Source organism: Euprymna scolopes, chromosome 36 (genome assembly GCF_053919585.1).
Source record: "Euprymna scolopes isolate OS-2025 chromosome 36, ASM5391958v1, whole genome shotgun sequence".
In the NCBI taxonomy this organism is placed as follows: domain Eukaryota; kingdom Metazoa; phylum Mollusca; class Cephalopoda; order Sepiida; family Sepiolidae; genus Euprymna; species Euprymna scolopes.
In genome coordinates this window covers 82,601,272-82,621,733 of record NC_136517.1, presented here as the reverse complement: position 1 = coordinate 82,621,733, position 20,462 = coordinate 82,601,272, and the positions used below count along the sequence as shown (strand labels likewise).

The 20,462-nt window shown below is 35.8% G+C and overlaps 1 protein-coding gene, 1 long non-coding RNA gene and 1 pseudogene across 3 annotated transcripts in view; all 3 read left to right on the top strand.

Moving 5' to 3' along the window:
* Positions 1–2,593, top strand: part of LOC145260634 (uncharacterized) — a 31,634-nt gene extending 29,041 nt beyond the window's left edge. For both annotated transcript variants that reach the window (XR_013864344.1, XR_013864343.1), the window contains one exon: positions 1,115–2,593. This is a non-coding gene — a long non-coding RNA (uncharacterized LOC145260634). The remainder of the gene's footprint in view (positions 1–1,114) is intronic.
* An 8,914-nt stretch (positions 2,594–11,507) lies between these two features.
* The window catches only part of LOC145260633 (amidophosphoribosyltransferase-like), a 129,145-nt gene continuing 120,190 nt past the window's right edge, over positions 11,508–20,462 (top strand). The window contains exon 1 of the mRNA XM_080118955.1: positions 11,508–12,559. Within this exon, the coding sequence (XP_079975081.1) occupies positions 12,372–12,559 (188 nt within the window). The 5' untranslated portion in view covers positions 11,508–12,371. The remainder of the gene's footprint in view (positions 12,560–20,462) is intronic.
* Positions 18,863–19,006, top strand: LOC145260815 (U2 spliceosomal RNA; annotated as a pseudogene).

Here is a 20,462-nt window from a genome sequence, read left to right as displayed (position 1 = left end):
GTGGTGTCGCCTATGTAAAAAAAAAAAAAAAAAAAAAACTCTGCGGATTAAGGGCTATCCATTTATCTAGTGTTTCCTTTTCAGATTAAATATGTTTTTAACTCATTTCAAAAGTGTTTTTTAGCATATTTTATTAACTGTTTGCTCACATTATAAGCTCTATTTCCTATTTGATTTTATCGAGCTTCTACATCCGGCTGAGATAATTTTATAAATATTAATTCTTTAATATTTATAATATACTTTAATTTTACCATCTTGGATCATTTTGGTAAATTTAATTGTAATTTTTATTTTATATATATATATATATATATATATAAGAACAAATAGTTAATAAAACATGTTAAAAAACACTTTGAAAAAGGGTTAAAAACATATTTAATTTTAAAAAGGAAACACTAAATAAGTGGATGGTCCTTGATCCGCGGAGTTTCAAAGAAATACTTTCCTTCTCATCAGAGGGTAGGATTTAGCAAAATATTTATATATATATATATAAAAATGAATTGTCTGTGTGCGTTTACGAAAGGTCTCTACCAAATTCCTCTGTCAATTTTTGGCCAACAGACTTGAACCTTGATACATAGGGTATTTAGACCTGTCGAAAAAAATTGATTTCCTTTTAGTTGGGAAATATAGCTGCTAGGAGTCAAAATTAAAAAAAAAACAAAAACAGTTGACCTTGGAAAGTCGACTAAACCTGTTATTTCTAAGCATGCACAAATGCACATTTATACCTTTTTAAAACGTTATTCTGCAAGGTTTTCTATATATATATATATATATATATATAGACATAGTACAGATAGTAACAGATGAGGCTAGTGACCTCAATGTTTTGGTTTCGATTCTAACTGATGGCACCCAAGTCATTTTTTTTTTTTAACTTTTGAAATCATTACTATATATTGGGTACAATATAATAATCAATAGAGAATTGGCTTTATAATAATATCAGGTTGTTGCATAAGTTTCATAAAACATTTTTTTTTTTCTAAAACATGTTTTGATATTTGGCAAAGTGTTATATATCATTAAAAAGCATGTATTCTGCTTTACAAGATAATGGTCATCGTTTTTTGCTCATATAATTTTTTTTCTCGTTTTTCAGAACCGTTAAATGGATTGTCAAGTAGATAAAAAAAAATCACATTTTTGACACCTTTTTGCCTTTTAATCGAGGTCAAAAAGCAAGTGAAGTGACCAAGAATATTTGTGCCATATATGGAGAAAACGCTATAGCTAAGAGAACTGTTCAAGATTGATTTACCAGATTCAAACACGGTAATTTTCACCTCAGTGATGCTCCTCATTCCAGAAGACCAATCAAGATAGACGAAGACCAACTCCGGTTTTTTTTTTAAGGAAGATGGCCATCAAACATGTAGAGAATTGAGTGAAAAGATGAAGATGTGATTTTGCGACAGTTTCATGCCACCTTCAGTTGATGGGATTCACACAAAAATACCTTGGAGCTTGGGTCCCACATGAAGTTACTTTTGCTGTTAAAATCTTTTGATTGTCTTAAAAAAAAAATGGCGGAGGGACTTCTGCAACAACCAAATAAATATGAAATCTGCAGCGGCCTGCTAGGTTCTATACATATTTACACATTTCAAACATGTTTTTCTTAGATTATATGCGTAATAATAAGTGGATTTTAAGTTGAAATTATTCCGCATTTAATAGTGTGTGCATATATATATATAATCTTTTTTATTTCTTTTATTTTTTACACGGTGGTCACCACTTATTAAGGCCCGGAAGCCACTCAGGGATAAGGGTTATTGCATGTACAGTACGTTAGTGTGGGGATTTAATAAAAACGTCTACTTAAGGGGGCGGTTCATCAGGAATTTGTTTATGTTGGACTTGAAGACATCCAGGTTGTAGTCAGGTGGGAAGCAGGCAGACGGAACAGTTTCACAGGCGTGCAGTTCTAAGAAAGAAGCTTTGTTCATGGAATCCACGTTTTGATTTAGGCACAGATAAAGAGTGGGGAAATTTTTGACAGTGGTTTCAGCTAGTCGGGTGTTTATCGTGAAAGATTGGCGAGGGGGGACCAGAGATTGGAGTTCAGACGAGCACCTGCCATGGAAATAACAATAAAACAAAGATAGGCTCGCAACGTCTCTTCTGTGGGAGAGAGGTTGCAGGGAAGCCAAAAGGGCATCCCCCACTAAGCCATGAAGTCTATTTTGTACTCTGTCAAGGCAGGATAGGCTGTTTTTAGCAGCTCCTGCCCAGATATGGCAGCAGTATTCCATCCTTGGGTGTACTTGGCTCTTATATAGATAGAGAATTGCATCCATAGTGAGATATCTTCTGGAGCGGTAGAAGCATCCCACCATCTTTCTAGCGACCTTGGCAACAGACTTGATGTACGTGTTCCATTTCAGATCAGGAGTAAAGGTCAAGCCCAGAAGCTTGTCAAAACATGGGGCTTCTCCTAGATGAGAGCCATCCATTTCAATTGATGCCAGATGGGGACAAGAGTGTTGATGATGCAAAGATAGGAGTTTGGTTTTATATGCATTAAAGGTAACCAGCCACGTCTTCCCCCCACTGAACCACACGCTCGAGATCAGAAGAGAGAGAATCAGAGAGAACTTTGTCATTTACAGCCTTTGATGTGTTGCCGTAGATGGTCGTGTCATCAGCATAGATGTCAACGAATGATTTAAGTATGTGTTTAGGGAGATCATTGATGTAGATCAGGAAAATAGTTGGGCCCAGGATGGACCCCTGAGGGACTCCAGCATTAATACTGCAGGCTTCTGATTTTTGTCCATCGACCACTACTCTTATGAGCCTATCAGAGAGAAATGATTTAATGATAGAGAAAACATTTCCAGTTATACCATAACTGGAAATCTTGTGAAGTAGGCCTTTATGCCATATCTTGTCAAAGGCCTTTGATATGTCAAGAGCAATTGCCCTAAAAAGGAAGCCTTTGTCAAGTGATTCACTAATCCTATGAGATATAACTGTTAGCACATATGCGGTAGATCTTGCAGAACAGAAACCATATTGCATGTCACTAAGGTTATTTTTGCTGAGGTGGTTGACTATCTCTCTATTTAATATGGATTCCAGCAACTTACTCATGACACACAGGAGACTTATTGGTCTGTACTGACAGGAAGATGACTTATCACCTGAATTCTTAAATACAGGGCAAACTGATGAGGTTTTCCAGGGTGATGGAAAGCACTTCTCCTTAAGGCAAAGCTTAAACAGTTTTGTAAGTATGGGAGCAAGTTCAGGTTGAAGCTTTTTTAACACTATAATTGGGATGCCGTCAGGGCCAGTTGCTTTACTGGAATCAAGGTTCTTTAGCTTGGCGACCTCATGCACAGGTATTTGTATGTTATTTAGCATGTTCTGTGTTATTGGAGGAAATATGGGGAGTTGATGGCCTTCGTCGCATCGGGTAGAATTAGCTGCAAAGTTCTTGGCAAATAGTCTGGCCTTGTCTGGTGCTGACGAGATGACCTCAGGTCCATTGATAATGGTTGGGATAGAACGCACACTTCTGTTCAGGATCCTATTTGTTATTTGCCAAAACTGGTGGGAACCAAGCCGCTGATCAGCTACTTTGGATTTAACAGACTGAGCATATAGCTCTCTTGCATTTTTTATTACTCTTTTACAGTGGTTTCTGTCATTCCTGAAAGCAGCTTTAGTCTCAGTGCATCTATTACGTTGGTAGTTATGGAAAAAGTGATTTCCGTGGACGATGGCAGTAGCACATTCTGGAATTTTTTAGATGGTATGAATTGGTCTATGCCTACAATTAGCCATTCAGTCAGGTCTGATACTATAGAGGACGCATCCTTTTTAAACATGGAATACAGAGGTAGATCAGATATGAATGTATGGAAGCTATCCCAGTCAGCCATGGAGTATCGGTATACAGTACGGTGGAGGGGTACGTCTGGGGATTTATTACATTTCATTTTTATCTTAACTGATACGATGGAGTGGTCGGAGGATCCTAGAGGAGAAAGAACGGAACATGAACATAGCTCAGGGGAAGTGGATAGAAAAAGGTCTAGAAGGTTTGCATACTGACCTGTAGTATCGGGCACACGGGTGGGCTCGCGAACAATCTGAGTGAGGTTATAAGCAATGGCACAATCATGACAGAACCTCCTCTCATTTTCTGTTTTATTTGAGTGGATCAGCCATTCCACGTTATGGACGTTGAAGTCACCACAGTTAGCCGAGGGATGTGCAAGCAGGATGTTGTCTATTTTCTCAGATATACTCTTAAAGATAGTAACTCCGCTGTTATGGGGCCGATAGAGGGCAAATATAAATGCAGTGGTGTAAGCAAGTGCAACCCGGAAGCACATATAAGGTAAATTAGGATCTTCTCTAGAGATATTCCTGCCACGTGGGAAGCCATTTTTAATGTAGGCACATATTCCATGCATATATATATATATATATATATATATATATATATATATATATACAAAGCCATTTGATGAAAGGAGATGTTAAAAAAAATACACTTGAAGGTCAAAAACTTGCGAATGATAAGGGTTGTACGGATAGATTTAGAACTTGAAAACAGCAATTCTTCCTCCTTTATCAGAAACATCACTCATGGAATATGAGGACTAAGGGACAAAATAAGGTAAGAGGGAGTTATGAAACTGTTCAAAGGAAACCCAAGAGACCATAATTTAACAGGTCTCTCGGCGTCTATAAAGCTCCAACCCCTTGTCTTATTGAGAAAACAAAAAACAACTATGGCACCAACTCAAGATTGGTTTAACGACTTTTCTCCATTCTTTTACTCTAATAGATTCTTTCTTAGTCCTGCTTGACTTCTGAGCACCTTTCCTGCTACATGCTTCTTTGACTGTGCTAACATACAAAAGTCTAAATATAATATAAACAGACAACTCACCCACTTCCTTATATACTGTACTTCCTCTAAAGAAAGTTTCACGAGAGTATGAAATTCACAAGCAGTCTCCAGTCATAAGTATATCCCAGTTAGGGGAGATGACAAGCTTAGGTTTTTGCAGCTCTTGCAGGGAAGCGTTGCCCTCCTACATACAGCGCCTGGTATTCCCAAATTGGTCACCCATTTTAGTAATGGCCTGGCTCAATGTTGCTTCAGGGTTATATGGATATATTCAGACCTTGAAAACAGCAATTCTTCCTCCTTTATCAGAAACATCGCTCCTGGAATATGAGGACTAAAGAACAAAATAAGACGGAATTACGAAGCTGTTGAAAGGAAACCCAAGATTCACATTCTACTCTCCTTTTATGCGGTGAACATAGTCAATAAATTCGACTACAGTAAGGTGGCTTATCATACCAAAGTGATACTAACCCTAGGTGGGTTGAACTGGATTCCTCAGGAGGAAGGAGTTCCATGGGAGTATGAAGTTCACAAGCGGTCCTCAGTTCTATGTATATTCCCGGTAGGGGAGATGACAATGTTAGGTTTTTGCAGCATCAACGCCCTCCTACATACAACGCCTGGTATTCCCAAATTGGTCACCCATTTTAGTAATGACCAGGCTCAACTTTGGTGATCTAGCGAGAACCCGTGTGTCAATGTGATTATGCCGCAATACTGTTGCACCCCGTGTGCTTACTCGAATGGAAAGTGCTTTGATGAAATTGTCGTTCTAGTCGCACCACCCCTCAACATAAATACACCTAACGATCAGCTAAATCCCATCTATTCACAGTGGAGAGGATTTTTTACTCTAATAGCAAATTCTCTCAAATGGCTAGCCTCTGCAATTCCCTTCCTACAACCTATTTCCACTGTTACATGGAAAAGGACAGCCCTTTTCCATGTAAATAAGAAGAATATTAGATAAGTGAAAATGAGTTTAGGATAAGCCTGGAATCGAACCCTGTAGTGAAGGTTAAGAAATGGAATGTTAGAAATTTAGTCTAGTGTTAAATTCTATTAGAATAGTTAAATATTGTTTATATCGGAAAAAGAGTTGATTGTCCATTGTTTTAGAAATCGGAATATTAAAAATGTCAGCTAAAAGAATGAACAATGCAAATTAAATTATATTGTTTAAAAATAGGTTAGAATTAGAATTGAGGATTCTTTTGTTTGTCAAGAGTGTGTTGGACAAACATATGTAAAGCCACGTGAAATTGGTCACGTTTGAAAAACACACTTCTGACGTCATAGACAAAGGAGATTCTCACTATAGGATCTAAGAGTTAGTTAGGAGAGAGTTGAGTTGAGAGTCAGAGAGTTGGGCAGTCAGTTGGTCAGTTGATGAGTTGGGGTCAGTCCATTAGAGGCGAAGGGTAGAAGACTAACCATGTAGATCCAATTGAATTCCTGACGTCATCGATCGGCCGATCAGATGAATAAAGAAGTCATCATTAACTGTTGTCTTGTGTCACATCCTTCATCATGAACGAAAGGTAATTGTGTTTATCATCTTATAATGAACTCTTGTGTAAACCCTTTGAAGATTATGTACTTTCCCTCCTCTGTGTTAGGAACTGTGCGTCATATCACCCTCTCCTCGGTGTATGTTAAGAACAATCCCCTGTCTGATATATAAATGGTATTATCATTCTAATATTGGTGTTATAAGAATTGCATCATACATCACTCAGTCCGCATTAATATGAAGTCCCCAAGAATCCCAGAACGGTATAAATGTCTCCCTCATCATCGTTATATATGTCCCGTCATCTTTAAATATATACCCCTGCTATCCAACATCTTAACTGTACCGAAATGTAGAATGGAAGAACAAGGTGAGCGCCAAAAGTTGAAATTTTGAGATTTTTGTTGCAAAAACGCGTAAAATATCAAAGGAGAATCTAATCACAAAAAAATCATTGCTGAATTCAAAGTATTTATGTGAAAATAAGTGTTTGAATATTTGATATACGCCAACCGTCGACGTCCTCCTACATACAGCGCCTGGTATTCCCAAATGTTCACCCATTTTAGTAGTGATCAGACTCAACGTTGCTTAACTTTGGTGATCTAATGAGTAGTGGTGTGCCGGCATGATTGTGGCTTATAGTAAAGTGGCTTTTTAAAGATGGAATTGTTTCGGGGGGGGGGGGCGTATTGAAGAATGGAGTAATAAACTAGTCCTGGATCAAATAAAAATCTCTCTCTCTCTCTCTCCCTCTCTCTCCCCCTCTTTCTCAAACAACAGATGATAATGTATTAAAGGTGCAACTATGGAAGAACGCGTGAAAATTTTTTGTAAACCTTAAAAATAGTTTTAAGCTGTTTTTTGTTATATGTTGTTGGAATTCTCAACTAGAAACTCACTGTGACATTATGGGAGTTGCATGAAAAACTTTTTTTGGTCTCCCGACAAAAGGACGGTGGACCTGTAAATTCCCCCTTGTTCGTTTGTCCGTTCCTCTGTCCACAAAACTACATCTTGGAATCCTTTGAAATTTTGCACAAACATTAAAATAAGTAAAATTATAGGAATCAAATATAATAGAACGGATTTTCTGGGAAAACACCGGTTTCCCTCTCTAAGAGTGCCTTTTGGGTTAAAATGGCTAAAATTGACGCTTTTGTGCTTATTATAAAAAATTAATGTCTTGGATTTTTATAAAACTTTCTGAAAAGTTGTAACTGATTTCTATATAATTTTGTTTGTCTATACTTTACAATAACTCTTGGGTGTGCCCCAGGGGCTCTTTTAGAGCTAATAAAAACACTCCATTTTTGGGACTATTTTACCATATTTGTCCAAAATTTTCTGTATGTCTATTTATTAGCAGTTTTGCATGGTGTTGAACTCAAATTTAAATATGTTAAGGCCTTGGGGACTTTAGGGGTAAATGGGAAGGAGGGGGGTAAATGATGGACTTAGTCATTTCTTTTTTTTTTTTTTTTTGCATGGTGCAGAACACAAATTTACATATGTTAAGGCGTAAAACTGCCCCATTTGTTCATTTTCATCAGGATTTGACGTGCCCTGGGGACTTTTTGGGGCTAAATAGGGGGGGGGGATACTGAACTTGGTCATTTTTTTATGCCTCATTCACTGTGCACTCACAGAGGACCATGCATGCGTCACTTGTTCTTATCAAAACGAAATAACGCATGAACGTTATTTCGAACATGATTTTAAGAAAAAGTGCAAACTTGAAACGCCTTAATTCTAAGTTTCAAGAAAATGTTCCCCTGTGTCAACACGCGATCTGTCGCACGGTCAAAATCCGATATATGCATATATAGTTCCTGGAAATCTTTTACTGCGTCAACACGCAGTCTGTTGCATCAGATCGAATCCAATTTAGGGGAAAGTAATTCCTGCATGGTATTTATGCAGAAGACATAGAAGGAACTTGAAGCCTCTGCTATTACGGATTTATATTGTTAATGTAACGTTGTCTGGGAACCAACGCGTTGTGGCCTCAGTCGCAAAGCAGGCAAAGAACTGAAAAAAAACTTCAACTCGCTTTTTTTGTTGTTGTATAATGACATTTATTTTCTCATTCTCTCATTACCATTGTGATGTCTCTCACTTGGTTGTCTTCTCAAACATGCTCTCGAACATCATCCACATCTCTTACATGATCATTCCCTTTTATAGTCGTTTTTCTTTACTGGTGACGTCATTCTGCATACATTTGCATATTACCGCCCACACTATGTTACATTAAAAAATTTTGGAAAACATATCTGAACCTTATTCTATGTTCAACTTGCTGCGATGATTAAATTGTGATTCATCAAGATTCGCACGTCCTTCCTTCCTCAGTCTACAAGGACTTCGTTTTCCCTTATTCAGAAATTTCAGTATTTTCATTGAACTTTTCAGCTTTCTACTAAAAGAAAACCTCTAACTTTAGCCAGCCACAGTTAGAGGAAAAGAAACTATGAGTGACTGCTAGCAGATCTGGATAGTAGATTTGGATTAACTCACAATCGTTTTGCAATTACGAACGCTTGAACGGTGCAACGTTAAGAGAGTAATCCTAATTGCAAATTCTCCGTCTTTCACGATTCTTTTTAGCTGTGCAGAATAAAATCTCCACAATGTTACTAAATGTGGGATCATTTCCATTAAAATCCATTTAGTATTATGCCTCTAAAATTCATTGGATTACTGTTCTCAACTTGAGTGCGGTTTTCGCAATGTTTCGCCCAATATAACCTCCGACCTTCTTCAGACGTATCTTGTTGAACTCTGGAATGTCTCTCTCGAACTCGGGAATTTGTATGGAATTTTGAACGGAACTTTTTATTTACTTTATTTGGGGAAGAATGCTCTCATGAAGTAAATAAAGGGTGCCGTTTAAAATTCCGTACAAATTCCCGAGTTCGACAGAAATGTTCTCGAGTTTGACAAGAGACATCTGAAGAAGGTCGGAGGTTACATCGACCGAAACGTTGTGAAAATCGCACTCCAGATGAGAACAGTAGTCCGAAGAATGCAAATAACAGGAATAACCAATCCTCATCTAAAAAAATTCAGAGACGTCATAAACTTATTTTTATTTATTTATCTATTTGTTTGTGTATTTATTTGTTTGTATATTTATTTGTTTGTGTATTTATTTGTTTGTATATTTATTTGTTTGTGTATTTATTTGTTTGTATATTTATTTGTTTGTGTATTTATTTGTTTGTATATTTATTTGTTTGTGTATTTATTTGTTTGTATATTTATTTGTTTGTGTATTTATTTGTTTGTATATTTATTTGTTTGTGTATTTATTTGTTTGTATATTTATTTGTTTGTGTATTTATTTGTTTGTATATTTATTTGTTTGTGTATTTATTTGTTTGTGTATTTATTTGTTTGTGTATTTATTTGTTTGTGTATTTATTTGTTTGTATATTTATTTGTTTGTGTATTTATTTGTTTGTATCTTTATTTGTTTGTGTATTTATTTGTTTGTATATTTATTTGTTTGTGTATTTATTTGTTTGTGTATTTATTTGTTTGTATATTTATTTGTTTGTATATTTATTTGTTTGTATATTTATTTGTTTGTATATTTATTTGTTTGTGTATTTATTTGTTTGTATATTTATTTGTTTGTGTATTTATTTGTTTGTATATTTATTTGTTTGTGTATTTATTTGTTTGTATATTTATTTGTTTGTGTATTTATTTGTTTGTATATTTATTTGTTTGTGTATCTATTTGTTTGTGTATTTATTTGTTTGTATGTCGGGGGATCAAAGAAGAGTGATACACGATGAAAGAATCAACAACAACAAAAAAGGATGTCTATGGAGTTGGTAGCTCAAATGCTCAGCTCCGACTCCTAAAGTATTGAAAGGTCAGACTCCGGCTTCACAACCCTACTTGTGTGTATTTTGTTCAGTTTTCTTTTTTACTAGCAGTTCAACCCGGCTTTGCTTGGGCCCCATGTATTGTTCATAACTTTATGTGCATATATATATATATATATATATATATTAAAAAGTTTGACTAATGTTCAGGTAATCTACATCTAAAATTTCAAGTGTTTAGATCCAAAATTGGCTGAATAGTTTGCTAGAGACCGCAAAGGTAAAATCTTTTGAACTTTGACCTCTTGGCAGCCCAATTTTTGGCCCAAAACCCAATTAAAAAGCTTCCCCTATTTCTGAATGTCTAGATTTATGTAAAATTTCAAATGTTTAGACCAGAAATTGGCTATGTAATTTGGTAGAGACCACAGAGGTCGAACTTTTTAAAACTTTGACCCCAATTTTGACCCTTTAACATTTATTGTTTTGGGCTCAAATCAAATTAAAGTTTGATCCATGTCCAAGTAACCTACATCTAAAATTTCACGTGTTTAGATCTAAAATTGGCAGAGGAGTTTGGTGGAGTTTTCAAAGGTTAAATCGTTGAACTTTGCTCCCTTGACAGCCAAATTTCTGGCCGAAAACCGATTAAAAAGATTTTCCCAAATCTCAATACCCCTTATGTCAAATCTCGAATCTGTAGACTGAAAATTGACAGAGTAGTTTTTGGTAGGGAAATGAACACAGACAATTTCACTTATATAGATTTATTATTTTTTTTTTTTTTTTAGATATTTAATCGAGACTTTTAAAAGCAGGCATTCCTAATATTTAAGATAAATGTTAAAAAGTATGATTTAAAAAATAATAACCTTTTTAATGTCTAAGGAAAGTTAACTAATCAGAATCAAATAAAAGACTTTTTTCCTTAGCCGCGACTTTTAAACATTGCCCAGAGGACACGGATTTATCAGCTTAAATACCATTTGGGTCTGACATGGAAAATCTGAGAAGATAATTTAATATGTTAAAAGAAAATGCGATTTTATTTATTTTTACAATAAATCTTCAGCGAAGATTCGTAATAGAGACGGCAGCAGTTTTTTTTTGTTGTTTTTCTTGTTTTTTTTTTTCTGCATTATTTGTTTCTTTATAGCGTTTTGGTTTTTAAAGAACACGGACGTTTTTTGCTTGTTTGTTTTGTTTACGAGGCTCTTTGAGCACTTTCGTTTTCTTTTTTGTTCGTTTTTTTTTTTTTTTTTTTTTTTTTGCCTTTTTTGTAAAAAAACAAAAAAAAACAAGACAAAAGACATTTCAAAGGGACGTTTTAGGGAGTTCACCGTGCAGCCGACCGCTTGCTTCGCAGAAATCCTTTTGTAAACCATCACATACGGAACTTGAACTTAATCGAAAAGTTATATACGATAATAGAAACAACAACAAAGGAGATCTATGGAGTCGGCAGCTCAAACGTTCGACTTCGACTCCTAAAAGTATTAAAAAGTCAGACTCCGGCTTCACAACCCTGTGTATTTTATTTATATATATAATATATATTATTATATATAAATAATATATATACACACACACATTTTAAACTTAACTGATCGTAATATTTAATATAAGTCCAAAAGTATAATTAACTAGTAATAAACATAAAAAAAACGCAACTGTCCTTTTTGTAAAAAATAATAACCTTGCTAATATTAATAACGCGCTTTTTAGAGTTGATGTAAAGTTAGCCAATCGGAATCGAGTTAAGGGCTTTTGGGGAGGGCGGATCGCATTTGTGTGAATGGTTGGTATAGAAAAAAAAAAAAAAATAATAAAAGTACAAAAAAAAATAAAAAAAACAACAACAAAAACGCCAATATACACAAGAGGTTAGGGACAACCACGTGGAGTATTTTTTAGTTATCTTTCTGTATCACGAACTCTTCTCTCTTTTTTTTACTTGCTAAAAAATATTTAATACCTTTCTCCTCGTATTACCCTCCCCTTGCATTGCGTATTAAAGCAAATAATAATAATAAAAAATAAAAATAGGACCCCCACCCCCCACCATAGCAACAGATTTCTTTAATGCTCGCGCGTGAGTGTTTTTCTTTTCGTTGATTAAGAAGAGAAAACCATGGCCACTGCCGACGAAGACCTGTTCGCCCCTCGGAGTAAAAAATATCCCGATGGCGATGACGAGTTACACGAGGCATGCGGAGTTTTCGGATGCGTCGCAGCCGGGGAATGGCCTGTACCGCCAAAATCTACCAACCTGGACGTTCCACACATTATCTGCCTTGGTCTCGTCGGATTACAACACAGGTAAGTGAATAAAAAAAAAGGGGGTTGTTTTACAATAGACATACGAAAAAGTGATAAAACAAAAAACAACACATAACAAATATACGTTATTAGAGACAAGATAAGTTCTTCCTCTATCCAGCTAAATGTTTTTAGTGTTTTTACTTACTTTAAAACGTTTATTCACTTCGAAAAACTACTAGTGTTGTTGAACTGAAAGGAAGTAAAACATGGCCGCGGTGTGACTCTTACATCTTTGAAGTCTTGATGGTAAAAAAATTAAATAAAATATTGGCAGAACCCCATCCAATAAGTATTATCCTGGTATCTGTTGGCGGATTTCTAACAGTATTTTATTTAATTTTTTATTTTTAAGTCATTATAGAGACTTCAAAGATGTAAGAGTAACCTCCGCCGTTTTTTCTATTTCGCGTAACGCTCGACACTACTTGTTTTTCGAACCGAATAAACGTTTTCAACTAAATAAAAACACATATCTATACGTATACCACTTTTTCGTACGTCTATTGTAAAACAATCCCCCAACTTTTGTTTACTTGTGCAGTTTACGGACCGTGCTGAAATAGTGTCATTATTTAGAAAGCCATGCTTAACATCAATCAGGAGAAGCTATTTTTTAAAATGTACTTTCACCTAACAATTTAATAAACAAAACATATACTCATGCTGAAATTGTACCGTGTTAAGATTATAACCACGTTATTTAGAAATCCGTTCTTAGTGGGGAGGTTGTTCTTGTAACTAATCTGTATTTTCACCTAAACAAAAGACGCTGTGAAACTTGGATTTTTAACTTGAAAATAAGTGTTTTTAAGAAGACTATATAAAAAAAAAAGCACGGTACCTTCTCTGCAAAAGTACCAAAATTAACTTTAAGTTAAATTCCGGTTTGTATTACTGTACACATAGATTCGAAAAAGTTGTCAAAAAAACAAATATATAACAAATAAATATTATCAAAAGCAAGATAAGTTACTTTTCTACCAAACTGGATACATTTTTTTTGTTTTTATTCAATGTAACATGTTATTCAGCTCGAAAAGCATGCAGTGTTTACCGATGTATTGGAAAATTCAAAATGGCGCTCGACACTCTCTTTAACATGGTAAGTTCCGTAAAAGGTGTTATAAATAATAAACTAGACAAAATACTATTAAAAAACACCGAATATATATCAACTTGTGTCACGGTAACATATAATGAGCGAATTTCTAACAGTATTTTGTCTAGTTTATTATTTATAACATCTTTTCCTGAACTTACCGTGTTAAAGAGAGTGTCGGGCGCCATTTTGAATTTTCCAATACATCGGTAAACAGTGTATGCTTTTCAAGCTGAATAAACACGTTACATTGAATAAAAACACAAAAAATATATCCAGTTAGGTAGAAAAGTAACTTATCTTGCCTTTGATAACATTTATTTGCTATATATTTGTTTTGTTTTGTCTTTGAAAAATATCGTCGGTCGTTTTTATATTTGGTTCAAAGTAGAGAAGATAACTGTTTGCCAACAATAAAAAACGCATTAAATATCAAAGATATATATTTCTTTTCACGACAGTAGTACCCAACGTACTATAAGCACTAACCTCCCCATGTTAAGAACGGCTTTCGGAATAAACACCCCCCCCAGTCCCCCACCCAACCTCAAAAACCGTTTTTCACATGTGGAGGTTGGGGGTGTTTGTACTATGCTGGGTACTCTCGTAAAAAATACCGATGTTCTTATATAAGTAATAGCCGAGCGAGCGGGTGGTGGTAGTGGTGTGGTGTGTCTGTGTCTTATGTAATAAGAGAAATTAGAAAGTTGGGAATTTTTAAGGAATCAGGATCAGGTGTTAACATCATTAAGTTTTTCAAAAGAAAACAAATGGGAATTTGTACAAAATTTAGGAAACTATTATTGGTACCGTGCTAAAATAATAATGTTATTATTTAGAAAGCCATGGGGGAGGGAGGAAGGAGTTTTATAACTATTTATTACTTTTACCTAACAATTAATAAAATAAAAAAAAAAAACTCGAATTTAACTTGAAAATACGATTTGAAAAAAAAAGGGTTTGTATTACTGTACACATATATAGCACGGTAACATAAGTGCATAAGCGTCGACTTTTTTATTTTATTTTTTTTAAACTCTTCCCTTGCTGCGGACGGAACTCTACTATAATGAAAGCAATTAATTTGGCGTTGGGCGGAGGTGTTGAACTGTACATGCACCAACAAAAGTCTTAAAATAAAATGAACTATCTATAATCCCAACAAGCATCGGGCCAGGATGAAAGTGTAGTATCTGTTTTATCTGTGGAAGGCATCATCCCAGGAATTATCCGCGCCTTTTCAATTGGGGTGCTGACTGCTGAACTGCTGAATTTCCCACCACATAACAAAAAAAGAAAAAGAAAAAAAAAAGTAACACCTCGTGTCTAACTTTGTATTCGTAGGAAAAAGGAAATAACGCATAAAAACGATCACTTTTTTTTTGTTTTTATTTTATTTTGCCTTGTGTAACATTTTTACTTGTGCAGTTTACGAACAACTGAAATAATGACGTTATTATTTAGAAAGCCCTTTTTAACTATTTTGCACTTTTGTCTAACAATTTAATAAACAAGATACCGTAAAAATTGAATTTAGCTTGGAAAGTAAACCAAAAAAAAAAAAAAAAAAAAAAAAGCACGATCCTTAAATTGTACAAGCACACATTTATTTGTTTGGTATTTTTTTTTTTTTTTTTTTTTTTTTTTTTTTTTTTTACAACCTACCCCAGCGTCCAGCGACGTTAATAACTTTCGGAATAAACAACCGCCAACCTAACCTCTCTTTCGAGGTTGGGGTTATTCCGAAAGCCGTTCTTAACATAGGGAGGTTGTCGCTGGGGCACGTCGAAAAAATTTACAATTTGTTTATATGTAGATGTATAAATTTGTACTTGTGCAGAATACGGACAGTGCTAAAATAACGTTATTTAGAAATAAGCCAAATTATTCTGTACTTTCACCTAACAAAAATGGATATGTTTTAGAATAGACAACAGAACGAAAAAGTGGTCCAGAAACAAATATATAGCGTATAAATATTATTTAAAACACACTTTAAAAATAATTTAAAAACACTGAAAACTTATCCAGTTAGGTTGAAGAGTAACTTATCTTGCCTTTGGTAACATTTATTTGTTATATATTTGTTTATTGACCACGTTTTCGTACTATTTTCCATTGTAAAGCATGCCCAATTAAACATATTGGGGGAGGGGGGTCTTCAATTTTTGCTTTCTTAACTTTTATTGGTACTTATGCAGGAAAAATGTTCTGTGTTGAAATATTTTGAAAATCATTCCTAACATGGGGAGGGAAGGGTGTTTTGTAACTATTCTTTTTCCCCTAACAAGATAAACTGTTGTCAAGATAGAAGACAGATCGATTTTTTAAATATGTGGCTTTCAGCCAAAACAGCAGTACTTATGTCGAAAATAGTAATATTTCCAAAAATTACGAAAGTTCGAGTAGAACAAGTTTTTTTTTTTTACATAGGTCCCCAGTTATCAAGATCAAGAGGCCACTCGAGGATAAGGATTAAAGAAAGTGTACAGTATCAAAATTATAGTAATCCTTAGTAGTGGAAATTCAGTAAATTTGTTAACTCAAATGGAATCGCTCATCAAGAACTTGGACTTGAAGACAGCCATATTGTAGTCAGTTGGGAAGCAGGCAAACGGAAGACAGTTCCACAGGTGTGCACTTCTAAGAAAGAAACTTTGTTCATGGAATCTACATTTAGGTTTAGGCACAGAAAAAAAGTAGGAGAAATTATTGATGATGTTTCTCGTGAAAGTTTGGTGAGGGGGGGTATAGATTAGAGCTCAGACGAGTATTTGCCATGAAAATAACGATAAAGCAGAGACAGGCTTGCCACGTCTCTTCTGTGAGAAAGAAGTTGCAGGGAAGAGAAAAGGGCACCCACTACTAGGCAATGAAGTCTAATTTGAACTCTATCAGGGCAGGATAAAGTTTTTCCAGCAGCTACTGCCCAGATGTGGCAACAGTACTCCATTCTTGGACGTTCCTGGCTCTTATATAGATAAAGAATTGCATCAGCAGTGATCGATCTACTGGATCGATAGAAGGATCCCACCATTTTTCCAGCGACCTTAGCAACGGATTTGATGTACGTGTTCCATTTCAGATCGGGAATGAAGGTCAAGCCCAGAAGCTTGTCAAAACATGAAGTCTCCCCAAGACGAGAGCCATTCATTTCAATTGATGCCAGATGGGGATTAGTGTTGATGATGTAAAGATAGCTTGATTTTAGATGCATTAAAAGTAACCAGCCATCTCTTTCCTCATTGTACCACATGCTCAAGATTAGAGGAGAGAGAATCGGAGAACTTGGTTGTTTACGGTCTTTGATGTGCTACCACAGATTGTAGTGTCATCAGCATAAATGTCTATGAATGATGTAAGGATGTGATTTAGGAGATCATTAATGTAGATCAGGAAGAGAATTCGGCCCAGGATGGACCCCTGAGAGACTCCAGCATTAATACTGAGAGCTTCTGATTTCTGCCCATCAACCACTACTCTTATGAACCTATCTGAGAGAAATGATTGTGTTTTTAGTCGCATGCAAGCGACTATAAGTCGGTCTGTCGGTCTGTTCGTAACACTTTTGTGCTTGGTCTTTTTAGTTAAGATCAAAGGTCTGTTGTTAATAGATGCTGTTCTTAGCTTTTTAAGCTTTTCTTGGCCTTTTTGCAGCGACCTTGTGACTGCTACCCGTAGGGAACACCACAGGGATCTTGTGAGGGGGGCTGCCGACGACCCGCTATGCGTGCGTTTGGGTTGGCAGCAGAGTGAGATCCGCTCCGCGTGGAGTTGAGCACCAGGTTAGTCATCTGAATAATTTGAAGTTCTCTCTGACCTGGCGATTGGCCCGAAATGCACTTTCACTTAACAACATACAATACAGTTCTGGTTTTTTGGAATCGCCTGCTTGTCCCAGTTGTGGTGGAACAACAGCCGTAGAGATGACTGATCACGCTTTCTTCGATTGCCGCGAACTACACCAGTACTGGTCGTATGTCAGCAAGGTGACGGCTCGCATCGATCCCAAGCATTCTTGCCCGATTACTGTATCCAATGTCGTTGACAACGTGAGGCCGCCGTGGGACAGGGAAAGACAAATGGTCTACATTACGATCCTGGCTGTGGCGAGAATGGTGATTTGGACATCGCGTCTGCAGGGTGGCCGAGGGGGGTGTTGCCTTTTTCTGATCAGGATCTGATCGCTTTCTTTAAACACCAACTACGGGTGAAGATCCGATGTGATAGAAGGCTGCATCGCGCAGCATTTGACAGAAGATGGATACATGTAGCAAGTCTGTGTGTACGAAAAGGAGTCAAATTTGAATACGTGTTCCCCGCGAGGGTGTGGAACACGCAGTTCCGTCAAGAGTAATTTTATCCTTAGCCTCTTAGCTAGCTGAGTGAGTGCTCCACCGCCCCCCTCCCGATTAAGAAGCCTCCAAGATCCCCATCCCCACCTAATTGCAATTTTTTCTTTTCACCCCTCTCTCTAAATTTCACCCATCTTGGAGAGAAAGAAATCAATCACTAACCCCCCCCCCCCCAAAAAAAATTATTTTCTCCATTTCGTCCCATCTAGAGAGCATCCCCACTTAGAGACTGGCCCGCAGGAGCTCAGGTTCCTTTACAAACCAAAGTGGAACGGGCAGTCTATCAACTAGACGGGGTTGGGAGGGCCCTACTAATCACTACTGGGATTTTTTTTTTTTTTTCCCGCCCTCGACACAAATGAATTATTGTATTACCTTTATTGTTATCTCTTTTGTTTTTACACGCTAATAAAAAATGTTTTAAAAATTGGGTGCTAAGTAAGACGTCCCAAAGTACGAAAGGGTGAATGCGGTATTATGGTGAAAGAAGATTCTAGCTAAGAGAAACTTTTCTTTAGTTCTAGTGACAAGGATGACCAACGACCCCCATTTTCCCCCCTTTTGAGTTGGCCTTGTGCCTAAGTTTTTTGTTCATGTTCATTTTTTTCCTGAATAAAAGATTTAATGTCTCAAAGTGTAGTATCTGTTCCGGCAGATACTACAAGCAAAGACCAGATGTGGGGTTGCCCCCACATATGTTATTGGTCAATGTAGGGGCAACCCTTCATACCAATTGTCACTATCTAGCTTCCCTACTCCCCGGGGAGTTGGTCCCCATTTCCCCTTCACTCCTCACATTAAAAATTGGCCTTGTGCCTAATTTGCTCGGTGGAGGAGCAAATAAATACCCTTTTCTTGGCCTTTTGGCCAAGATCAAAGTGTAGTATCTGTTTTTACTACATGCTGTACTTATGTTTGTAACTTTGTGATATAAAGTGGGGGATTACTTTTCTGTATTAATGTAAAATGATCACCCACTTTACAACCAGTCAGTCTCAAAGCCATTCAAGTCATTCCAGATCATTCAAGTTGTTTTTGAAGGATTCCAGTTATTTTTTAAGCATTCAAGTCATTCTTAAGGTCATTCAATTCATCCTTAAGTTCATTAAAGTCATTCTAAGTCATTTACTTTTTATTTATTTAAGTCATTTCAGCCCATTTTTCGGTCATTTTAGGTTATCTTTAAGAATTTCATGTCAATCCTACATTCACGCATTCATTCATTACACGAGAGCATGCGACTAATGGCTATCGGCCTTGTTAGTAGAAAAAGCTATCTGCTAAAACAAAACGTCAGCCATTAAAATTAAAGTGGGAGATAAGTGTGCCCCCCTGTACTCGCAATCTTCAAGGTGTACACATCTAGGGAAAATTCCATTTCCCCCAACTTTCCGTAAAGATTACTTTTAGCTATAAATAATTTTCTACTCTATGAATTTTCGTGATTTTGGATATATTACTATTTTCGACATGATAATTAAGTACTGTGAGAAATTAACGTCTTGAATCGTGTCACTTCATTGGTTGATTTGAATTTTAACCCATGAGCGCAGGCATATTTCAACTGAAAACTTTTGTATGAGATGGACTCATATTAATTTTCAGGTTTGTATTACTGTACATATAGATTCGAAAAAGTTGCCAAAAAACAAATATATAACAAATAAATGTTATCAAAAGCAAGATAAGTTACTTTTCTACTTAACTGGATAATTTTTAGTGTTTTTATTTAATGTAACATGTTTATTCAGCTCGAAAAACATAGTGTTTACCGATGTATTGGGAAATACAAAATGACTTTGACATGGTAAGTTTGGAAAAAGGAGTTGAAAATAAAAAATATACAAAATACTGTTAAAAATCCACCAAATATATTTTGGCCTATGTCACGGTAACATATATTGAGCGAGTTTCTAACAGTGTTTTGCCTAGTTTTTTATTTTTAACCCCTTTTCCCATACTTACCATGTCAGAGAGAGAGAGAGAGAGTTGGGCGCCATTTTGTATTTTACAATACATTGGTAAACACTGTATGTTTTTCAAGCTGAATAAACATGTTACATTAAATAAAAACACTAAAAAAATTATCCAGTAAGGTAGTAAAAAAAAGTAATATTTATTTGTTATATATTTGTTTTTTGACAATTTTTTCCAATCTATGTGTACAGTAATACAAACCCTGATTTTCTTATTAATTTAAAGGCCTTTTGGCACCCAATATTGTCTCAATACCTTTTGAGACAATTTAACCTAAGTTAGATTTCTTTCAAGATGTAATATCGTCTTTCTAATCTGTAAAGAATGTTGAATTTTGTTTTTACCACTTCGTTGGAATTATCCGCTTTTTTCAATTCGAATATTGTTTTCGATGAACCACAAGCCAAACATTAATGATAATGTTCACAGAAGATTTTTTCCATACCACTTCTTTACGAAGTCTAACCTA